Consider the following 10,444-nt stretch of genomic DNA (forward strand, 5'->3'; position numbering starts at 1 on the left):
CTCTGTCAGCGGCGAGTACCACATCTGTGCTATGATTAACCCCAGAACTGCTTCACGTTACGGTGCAGCCAGGAGGTGCTCGGGCAGGATGGACTTGCTGTAGGAATCTCTGCTGACCAGAGCTAGACACACTAGGTTTCTTTCAAGTCCTTATTCCCCATTACATTTCCTGTACCAGAAGATTCAGGTGGGACCACGTCACCAAGACATCTCTGTTTATTCAAAACAACTTTTCATCCTTCAGCCTTGTATCATCACGTTCACCTACACAGAGTCTGCTGTGCTCCCTCCAACAGTTTGCTAAGTTAACCTGAGCTGGTTCCCACAGCCTTGCTGTAATCATTGAACGGGTGACTCTGCAGTGGTATGACCTTTCTGTGGTTATATTTCTGAGTCCTCAATAGGGTCATTTAAAAATACTGCAGTAGGAAGTGATGGCAAAGATTCATTGGGACGGATAAAGTTTTCAGCTGGGAACTGTTTTACTTTTGAGACAGCGTGGTTTCGGGTTGATGACTTATCCACAACCTGACTCTTAAGCATCCCTATATCTGAGTCCCAGGTTTGTCCCCGCCGTAGTTTCTTAAAGGTGTTGCGGAAACCCTCAGTACTAAAGTAGTAGATCAAGGGGTCCAGCATGCAGTTCATGCTGGCCAACAGCATTGTTATAATTAACACTTGGCGCACAGAGGCCTGTGTTTCTTGCTCAACCTTCATCACTCGGGCCTTTATCATCCCATAAACTGCCAGAGTAGTGTTGTAGGGCACAAAGCAGATGATGAAGATGACCAGATTGACCAAGAGGAGACGGACTGTCTTCTGCTGACGCACGGTCTTCGTCTGGCTGTCCTGGCAGAGCTCCTGAAAGATCCGAATCGAGCAGTATGTCACAGAGCTGAGAGGAAGGAGAAACCCCAAAATTTCAGCCAGGACAACTAGGGGGAAGAGGTTGTTCTGCCACATGTTGTCACTAAAGCTTTCAAAGCACAGATAAATGGTCTGGTTCTGTCCCTCGCAGTGGTTTTGCTTGTGGACTATGGCTGTGGGGATGGAGCCCATGAAGATCACGACCCAGACGATCAGGCAAAGGAGCTTGGCTACCTTGGGGCGCCGCAGATGCCGCCAGCGAAGTGGGTGGACAATGGCAACATAGCGATCCAGGTTGATGCACATGAGGAAGAGGCAACTACCATACATGTTGATCTGGAAGACAGAGCCAGAGACCTGGCATAGAGTGTTACCAAAGGGCCAGTGGTGGTTGGAATAGTAGTAGAGTCGCAGTGGCAGAGGGAGTGTGAAGGTGAGGTCGCTCACAGCCAGGTTGAGCATGTAGATCATCACTACAGACTTCAGGCGCAGGTAGCGGATGAATATCCATAGGGCCATCACATTCAGCATCAAACCTGTGATGAAAATCAGGATGTAGCCAGGCAAGAGGAGATGGTGGTTGAAGCTGTAATCCTTGCATGTCTGAGACCCATTCGAAGCTGACATGCCCAGTGGGGATTGGGGGACGGTCTCACTGAGATGGTTGAGCCTGCTGGTGGGCTAAGGAGACATGAAGAAATGCACTGAGAGAAGTCATTCCTCTCTAAACAGCTATGGGCAGGTCACTCCCCTCATCTGCAGCTGGGAGGTAGATGGGCACATCTCTCTTGACTGGTGCTGCTTTGGATTGCTGCTCGGTGGACATCTGGCAGAGATGGTAACGTAGCCAGCTTCTGCCTCTAGTTCAGCAATTCCTTCCAGTGGTTACGGGGATGCTGATGCGATGGAGGGTCATTGCTAGTTGTTGCATGTGAGCACAATTCCTGATCAGAGTGGAAGACCAAGACAGGAGAGTTTAAGTTAGAGAGGGAAATCTCTTGAAAGGTCAAAATCCCACCATGATGGCTTCTGCTGCAAGAACTCACAAAGAAACCAAAAGACTAAAAAAAAATTTTCAGTAGAGAAGTGAGTAATTACATGGCAGAAGAAGCCAGAGCACAGAGGAGGTAATTGTTGTACAGCATCATTTATCTCTCAGCCCCAGAACGTGCACATTGCTTTGATCACAGCTGAGAGCACACGCACACAAGAAAGGGACAGCACGAGAGCACACAGAGAAAGTAGTCAAGGCAGCTCCAGAAACAGAGAGAAAGAAAGAGAAAGAAAAAGAAGAGAGCAAACATTTTGAGGGAAAAAAATGCTGACTAGAAGGAACTTGAAATAAAAACTGCGTAGTATTGTTTCATATCAGAGAAACAGGACTTTGTACATCCATTGCAGATAAAAAGAATTACACTACTGTTAGACATGACTCCACCCTAGCTCCTTTTCACACAAACTGGAGTCCCAGATGGTTGGAGTTCCTTAGGTTGCTTACATTCATACAGTTCCTTTGGTGTTCTCTCTTGCATGGGACCAGTGGTGCCTATTTGGACTGCATGTCCTCAGATCATTTTCCTGCTTACAACACCATAAAGCATGAAGCAGACCATGTCCCACAAACAGAGCAGCACAGGCAGGTAAGGGAGGACACAGTAAACAAGGGAGGGCCGTGGGATTCCCATGGACAAACATACCTGTGACTCCAAAGTGGTGTGAGGCTGATAACCACTCTAGATACTAATGGTCACACTGTCCTGCCAAACACTGATCAACTGGAGTGAGTCCAGTGGAAGGCCACCAAAATGGCCTGGAGGCTGGAACACTTGCCCCATGAAGAGGTGCTGAAGGAACTGGTCTTGTTGAGCTGGAGAAGCCTTCAGGGGATGTAATAGCAACCTCCTTGTATTTGGTTTGTGTGGCCAGGTTTTGGTAGTGGGGGATCTCCAGGGCTGGCTTCTGAGAGAAGATGCCAGAAGCTTTCCCCATGTTCAACAGTGCCAATGCCAGCTGGCTACAAGACAGACCCACTGCTGGCCAAGGCTGAGCCCATCAGCGACAGTGGTAGTGCCTCTGGGTTACTTAACATAGTTAAGAAGAGAACCCCCCCCCCGTGTAACAGGAGGCGGAAGAGAGAGGAGTGAGAAGATGTGAGAGAAACATCTCTGCAGACACCAAGGTCAGTGAAGAAGGAGGGGGAGGAGGTGCTCCAGGCGTCAGAGCAGAGATTCTCCTGCAGCCTGTGGTGAAGACCATAGTGAGGCAGGCTGTCCCCCTGCAGTCCATGAAGGTCCATGATGGAGGTTGTGGAGTCTCCATCCTTGTAAGTTTTCAAGAGCAGACCCTGTAAAGCCCAGAGTAACCCCATCTGATTTGGTAGCTGACTCTCCTTTGAGTAGGAGGTTGGGCTAGAGACTGCCTTAATTATTCTATGAGCCTAAAACCGGACATCTTCTCTCAGAGCTGTTACAGTGGAATAGGGGCTGGTAAGTATGACACAGTTCCCCACAGCTGTTTGTAGGGGTTAGATAGGGACTCCCTTATAGACCCCACATACAGTGGGGTTTACCCCAAAAGGAAAGTAGAATTTTCTGTCTAAAGGAAATCTTTACATAAAGTTGATATTACTGTAAGAGGAAGCTACTCAGCAACTTGACAGGCATGACAAACGTGTCAGACCTTCTGGACAGTGTTGTGGGGCAATGCACAGATCTAATGGGAGGTTCTATTAAAGACAGAAAGAGCATGTGCTGACCTCATAGGTAGGAAAAGATTCATTCTGGCAACAGTATGTTAAACAACGAAAATGGAAGTCTAATACAAGAGAGTAGACAGCTATCAATTTGCCCATCCTTTTGTGTTGTTGGGCAGGTCCACCAACAAGACAGGTTTCTTAGAGGAACTTCTACTGGTTTGTCAAAATACATCTGAGTGGCTTTCACCTGTCTTTGACAATGATGGATGAAAACTTTGTGTGAAGACTTGCATAAGTTTAAAGTATAAGATAATCCAGCAAGACAAGGCAAATGTGCAAGAATGTTGGTGGTTTCAAGTGAAATGATTAGTTGCCTCAACAAATCTCAAGTAGGATATGCCAGCTTTTGCTAAAGCCAAAACCTTGCAATGACTGCAGGCTGAACAGACTGGTGAGACCTTTGTCTTGCCTGAGACAAAGTGAGTGAGACTGAGGTTCTGTGAGAGAATGTGACATGCTCTAACACGTGTGTCCAGACCAACCGGGTGTCAGGTGAAGATGACTTCTGTCCACAGAGAAGATTTTTTTTCAAACGATCTATTAAAAAACCACATCTAGAAAATATCATATGTAAGCATGATCCATACTGTGTGCAATCAATGGTCTATCTACAGCTAGTATTCTGTCTCAAATCGTGGCTGGTGAAGGCATAATGTAAGAACAGTGCAATCATGTAGTTATGCTCCCTCAAGTTCTCTTCCTGCTTCCAGCATATTGTAGCCCAGAGATTTCCTGAGCCAGAGGTGACCTATTTGTGTTCAGTAGTCCTCGAGGAACTTTTAATTCAGTATTTTTCCCAGTTGCTTTTTGAGTTGATGTAAAATATACCATTTACAACATGCAATACCAGGAGTGCCAAGGAGCTCCACAGCTTAGTTGCATCTCAGGTGAAGAACCACTTCCTTGTACTAATTTCTGAATCACCACCTGCTAGATTCAGTTCCTAGTTTTAGTGCTGGAAAAGACAGTGGAAAAAACATCCCTGTTCACCTTCACCTTATCACTAATGATTTTATAAACGTCTACCACATTGCCCCTCAGGAACCTTTTTTCTTTTGTGAGGCTAATGGTCCTCATTTTCATAGTTGTTCCTCACAAAGGAGCTGTTCTGTCCTCGTTTCCCTTCTCAGCACCTTTCCACTTCCGCTACAGCCTTTGTGAGCTCTGTGGTTGGGTGCTCAAAATGCAGGCAGCGTTGATGATGCGGCTGCACTGAGCTGAGCAGGCGTAGATCCCATTTGCAAGGGGTAATGGTCAGTGCAGACTGGTTTTTCTCATCACTTCGCCAGGTGAAATTTCAGTGGCCATTTTAAGGCCAGTCACTCACTCTTCTCTTAATCTCTGCAGTTCTTTGCAGCCAACCCTCATCTTCTCTAACTTGAAGAATTTTATGTCTCTAACAGATTTATTATTTTATTATTCATCCCTCATGAATAAGACAAAGAGTCCAAGCCCCAGCACTAGTGTCTTATAACTCCACTGAGAAAACCACCCACCCACCCTCATTCCCTGTCCCATCTTTTAGGCACTTTTTATCCAGGTAGGAACCTTTTCTCTAAGTTTCTTTAAGCACCATTGGTGAGAGCACTCTTGAAAGCCTTTTAGAAATTGACATGGGCTACTGTTCACATGCTTGTTTACTCCTTTGTAGAAGGACTGTAAGGCACAACATGCCTTCATAAAAGCCATTATAGACTCTTCCCCAGTAATTAGATGTGACTACATGCCAATTGATTTTTTCCTTTATTATAGCTTCTACTATTTTGTTCAGGACAGACATCAAGCTCACTGGTCTAAAATCCCCCAAGAGCCTTTTCTCAAATTGTGTCTGCTCAGGAGCCTTTAAAAGCAGTTATAAGCAAATGTTTCTACACCACAGTTAGTCAGGTCTTCCACCCTCCAGCTGTTTTTGGACCTCTAGGGTAGGAGCCATGTGGTTCCAGACACTGATTAGTTCATCTTGCTGCTCCATAACTGTTCCTACCACTGTTTTTTGATCAGAGGCAGTCCGTTGATGAATTTCCCTGTAAAGAGAGTTTCTGCTGTGGAAATCTCCCAGGCTTTCCTGACATGAACACCAGCACAAGAAATCTGTTTAGTTTTTTGCCCACCATCACTTTTTTTCTTTTTGTTTCCTCAGTGATCTTTCCTTACACACTAGTCCTTCAGCCTTTGAGACACCAAACAGCAGCGTTCTAACCCGACAGCAAAGATCACTGAGAGCTGCAAATAGATTGGGGTTTTTTGCGGGGATTTTATTTTTGTGTGGGTGGATGGAGACACAGAAGCAAGAATCCAGTACGGTGGTGTTATTGAAGCTAAGCTGGTTGTCTCAACTTTGACGTAACAGGTACAGTAAACAAGATCTCAGAGACCTGAAATGAGACGTGTACATGGACTGTCTTTGAAATGATGAAGCTGTGGGAAGAGAGTGTTTCTCTGCAGAGCTCTGGAGGTACTGTTTTCACTGTCCCTCACTGAAGAAAGCTATGGGTAAAGCAAAACGTAGCAGGGAGACAGAAGAGCTGAAGCTGGTTGGATTATCCTTCTTGGTTAATGTCTGAGAGCCACAGGCCATGTTCTTTGTGGCTGCCTCTGAAAGACCCTCAAGCACTCATTACTTTGCACAAAAGCTGATGAGAGGTCTCAAGTCATCAGCTGTGTAAGGATGCAGCGGTACCACAGCTGAATAGTCCTCCTCTTAATGATGAGATGCTGTCTTGAACTCCTGAAGGAATTTTCTGTTTGGTGATTGACCATATGTGGCCCAGGAGGTGGAGGAAGCATCTTTTTACCTCTCAGTGAATCACAGAATGGTTGGGATTGGAAGGGACCTCTGGAGATCATCTAGTCTAACCCCCAAGATCAAGATGAGCCCTTGAAGTCTGTTTGCCAAGACCATGGCCTTTTCCCCAGAAAAGAACAATTCAAACCACAGATGGTACCTAGGCAGATTCTTCTCTCTGTTTTCAGGTGGAAAATTAATTTGTTGCTAGCATTCTTGCTCTGGGAGGTGGGACAGAGGGAATGACATACACACATGTACACACACAATGAGCAACGGCTGCAAGGGAGGAGAAGCTGCAGAAACTAGGAGGAAGGGAAAACACTGGTGAGGGAGGAAGAGGTCCTGGTATAGGTGTGAGATGCGTGCAATGTTGACTGCTCTTACTGTGTGAGGGGAGAAGAGAATGTGGTGCTGGAGGATGGGCAGACAACCCTCCAGAAAAGCAGTTGAGAAGAATGCACCGTCCTCCTGTCCCACACACCCCCTCCTGAGACCACCCCACTCGCATGACAGCCATGTGCCTCTCCCAACCTCTTAGCAGCTGCCCAGGGCCCTGGAGCTTCCCTCCCTAGGCAAGGAGCATGTCCCTCTACAGAGGACGTGTAAAGCCCATGGAGATTCCGAGCTTTTTCTTTTAGGGGGTGGGAAACTCTAGCTGTAGTTGCCTACAGGGGATGGAAGAGGCAGGCATGGCCTGAGATGAAGTGTGCGCCTGGCATCTCTCTGCCTGGTCCTGGGCATTTTCTCTCGTGACACTGTCCCACCAATAGCTGCTGCCTCCTAGCACATCAAAAATGACGAAGGAGCATAGTGTGGTGGGACACAGGGTTACGTATGGGGCTAAGAAACGAGGTGGAAAACAACAGCTAGAAAATTCTTGCCAAGTATATTGTGGGGTCAGTGTTTCTGAGAGTCACTCGTCATTTAAACCCCGGAGCACTTTGGAGCTGTCCTGGGGACGCAGACAGAGAAGGTGGCATTGGGCTGCAGAGCAGTGCAGCTGGAAACACAAACTGCACAAGCCTGCTTAGCAACTCTGAAACCAAGAGGAAATAACAGAGAGTACCAAACCTCAAAAAAAAAAAAAATCCAACTTTGCTTCAGAAATCAAAGTTATACTATTGTCACAAACCTTTTTACCTACTGTAGGTGATATTTAAGCTCCACTTTTCAACTTTTTTAACCAATAAATTCTACTATTGTGATGCTTAGAGCTGTGAAGACATTCAAGACTTAGGGTGGCTTCCTTTTTAATGAGAGATACATGACATCAAAGCTGAGACCTCCATATTTAACTCACGAGGTCTGATTGCACTGCTACTACACTGAGATATGTAGAGGCTTCCCCAGTGCCCCGTGGTCAGGTCTGGCAGCACGTGCACAGCAGCTCACAGCGACCAGTGCCCAGTGTGCTCAGCCCGTCCAGTTCTCCAGATGTTTCCATCTCGCTTACCTCTTTGCTGGTGAAGAGCCAAGGGTGTGTGCTGGCTCTCTGGCTAGCGATCGCTGTCACTGCAGAGGTCTCGATCCAGGCACCAAAACGGCAAGCAGCTTGAATTAAAACAGAACCAGGCAGGCTCTTTGGCTACTCGCTCATCCAAATCACGGCCGTCCCCTACTGCGCCATGGCTGGTTTTACGTCTGGCATGCTGCAGTTCATCTCCCCTCCTTTCTCACTTCCTGATGCACTTCTGGCTGGCCACAAAGCATGAACTTTGCTATCCAAAGCTGATAAGCTAAAACACATCCTATGAAAGCAAACGTAATCGTGAAAGAAGCACTACCCAGGTGTCCTTGCAACTGAGGAGACCTGCCCTGGGTCATAGTGCCAAATACTTGCTCATCTTTGCTCCCACACTAACTCAGACACCCCCAGGACTCACAGGGGAAAATTAAAACATCCCCCGCCCTAAAATATTGCCAAATAGGAGGTAGAAGTGAAATATGGGAAGTGAGAGCAAAGTTGATTTAATCACTAGTCAGCACAAAGGCTCAGAGTCCCGTCAGTCCCACGGGCTCGGGTCCTTTGGGGCACGTGGCAGGGACCCAAAAAGAACTGAGGTCTGAAGAGGTGGCAGGCAAAGGCGTGTTTGCCACAGACACTAGTCCCTGTTGTTAAAGTCTGCAGGAGGCATGGCCCTAAGAAATTGCAAGGGCTGATTTAGCAGGACATCTGTGACCCAGCACCACCAAGGGCACCTGGGAAGGGATCTGCCCTTCTGCAGGTCCCACCCGGCACTCTGTTGCTTCAAGTCCTCTTTGTGCTGTGCCAGTCCCAGAACACCTGAAAGAAGACACTGGTCATGGGGACACTCCTAACCCTACTGTCATCCTTCCCTGGGAGCAGCTGCCCCGAGAAGAGGGTGCTGTGCCCGTGGGCTCCCTCTTTCTCTGCAGCCCTTGCCCGGCTCCTCTGCTGCTGGCTGTTGCTGCTGGTGTTTGACTTTCTCACTCCCTGCCTCCCTTGTCACTGCCTCCTCATTCAGGGAGTGACACGCCAAGGAATATATGTTCCTGCTGCTCATAAATCCTCGGAGGGTACAATAGCACCCCAACCACTGATGTCACCCTGCTCCCTTTTAGTGCCTCTCTTTTTTAACCAGACCTCCTTTCTCACTTCCTAGTTGCTGGGATCTTTGTTCTCACAGCTTTTTGTGTCTCTTCAGTTCTCATCAAGGCTTTGGTACTGACAAAGGTTTGCAGATATACCGGGGGGGTGTCCTTCTCCCTTTGCAAAAGAGGTCTCTGACATCCCCTGTGGGATCTTTCCCCTCCCCTGGGGCCCTCACCCCCTGCACACACATGCACACACCTGACTGAGCCTGGCTTTACCGCGTGTGCCAGAAGGAGGACACAGTGGCACTTAGCCTAGCCTGTGAGCCCACACTGCCCCACAGCATCCCTCACCCAGCCGGGTTCACTCACCTCTCCCAGTCGCGGTGCATCAGCCCCCAAACTCCATCTCCCCTCCAGTCTGGGTGGGCTCACACCTTTGCCCCTCACTCTATCTTGGAGGTTCAGCTCGTGGGGAAGAGCAGTGCAACCCCCAGCATTTCCTCACTGCTGTCTGAGTCGACAGCAGGTAAGACCAGATTACTGGGGTGTGTGTTGGAGGCTACACCCTGACACTGCAGATCCCAACATGCCTGCCATCCTGGAGTGCTGACTCCAGAAAGCAGGAGCAAGGACCCAACAGAAGGAGGGATGCAGGGAGCTGCAAAGGCAAGGGGAGAGGTGGAAAGCATGTTGCAACAGAGGGGCTGCTCTGGGTTGAGAGGGTGACTGATAAACCCCGATGCTCTTCAGACCTCTTCGTGCAGGGAAAAGTGGAAGAGGACAGCAAAGGGGTTAACTCACATGTGGGGCTGTGGTGGAAGAACCATAGCGGGGCGAGAGCAGCCGCGTTTCACTTTGTGAATTATTCAGACAGGAAAAGCAGAAACCTCCACGCTGCGTGAGGAGTTTCACCTTCCTGGGCGGTGGGGACAGCAGGAACTGCCCAGGCCTGCTTGGGGAACAGCAGGCTTTTCTCACAGGATGTTTCAGCTCTCTGGTCACACAACTTAGACTTTCCTGGACTCCTGTGGGGAATTAGGAAAGGGCTATCCACTGAGAAGAGGGGCAGCCACCCCATTATGCCTGCCTAGGAGAAGGGGAAGAAAATGCCATGGGGAAGAAAATGAGGGAGGTGAAGGGAGATGTGCCATGGAAAGAGTTAAGAGAGCCAGGGAGCAGCTGGGCTGTGTCTGTTTGCTGTAACTATGTGGGCTGCAGGGTAGAAAAGAAGAATCTCCAGCCTGGAGGAGGCAGATGAGGGAGGGTCCTCAAGGATGGCAGCTAGGGATGAGTGAGCCAGCAAGTCTTCCCCTCTCTGCTCCCATGAACTGTCACTGCAGGGAAACCCTCTGGCTCCCCAAAGGGCTTGGTGACAAAGTCATGATGAACTGGTGGGTCTAGTGACAGTTGCTTGGTGCTGCCAGGTTTTTCTTGCATGGAGGCTCTGTCTGCTGCTGACTGGCTCTCGGGCTGCTTCC

The 10,444-nt window shown here is 48.5% G+C and overlaps 1 protein-coding gene across 1 annotated transcript; it reads right to left on the minus strand.

Moving 5' to 3' along the window:
* Window positions 1-381: 381 nt before the first annotated feature.
* On the minus strand, window positions 382-1,605 carry LPAR5 (lysophosphatidic acid receptor 5). The gene has a single exon (XM_010178323.2). It carries the CDS (start codon window positions 1,492-1,494, stop codon window positions 382-384), a length of 1,113 nt encoding a protein of 370 aa, XP_010176625.1. The 5' UTR covers window positions 1,495-1,605.
* Between the last annotated feature and the right edge of the window lie 8,839 nt (window positions 1,606-10,444).

This window comes from Antrostomus carolinensis, unplaced genomic scaffold (assembly GCF_000700745.2).
Source record: "Antrostomus carolinensis isolate BGI_N321 unplaced genomic scaffold, ASM70074v2 scaffold18331, whole genome shotgun sequence".
NCBI classification, from domain to species: domain Eukaryota; kingdom Metazoa; phylum Chordata; class Aves; order Caprimulgiformes; family Caprimulgidae; genus Antrostomus; species Antrostomus carolinensis.

Bases quoted from the DNA above. Each gene is read 5' to 3' on its own strand.
- LPAR5 (XM_010178323.2), bottom strand. From the start codon at position 1,494: ATGTCAGCTTCGAATGGGTCTCAGACATGCAAGGATTACAGCTTCAAC.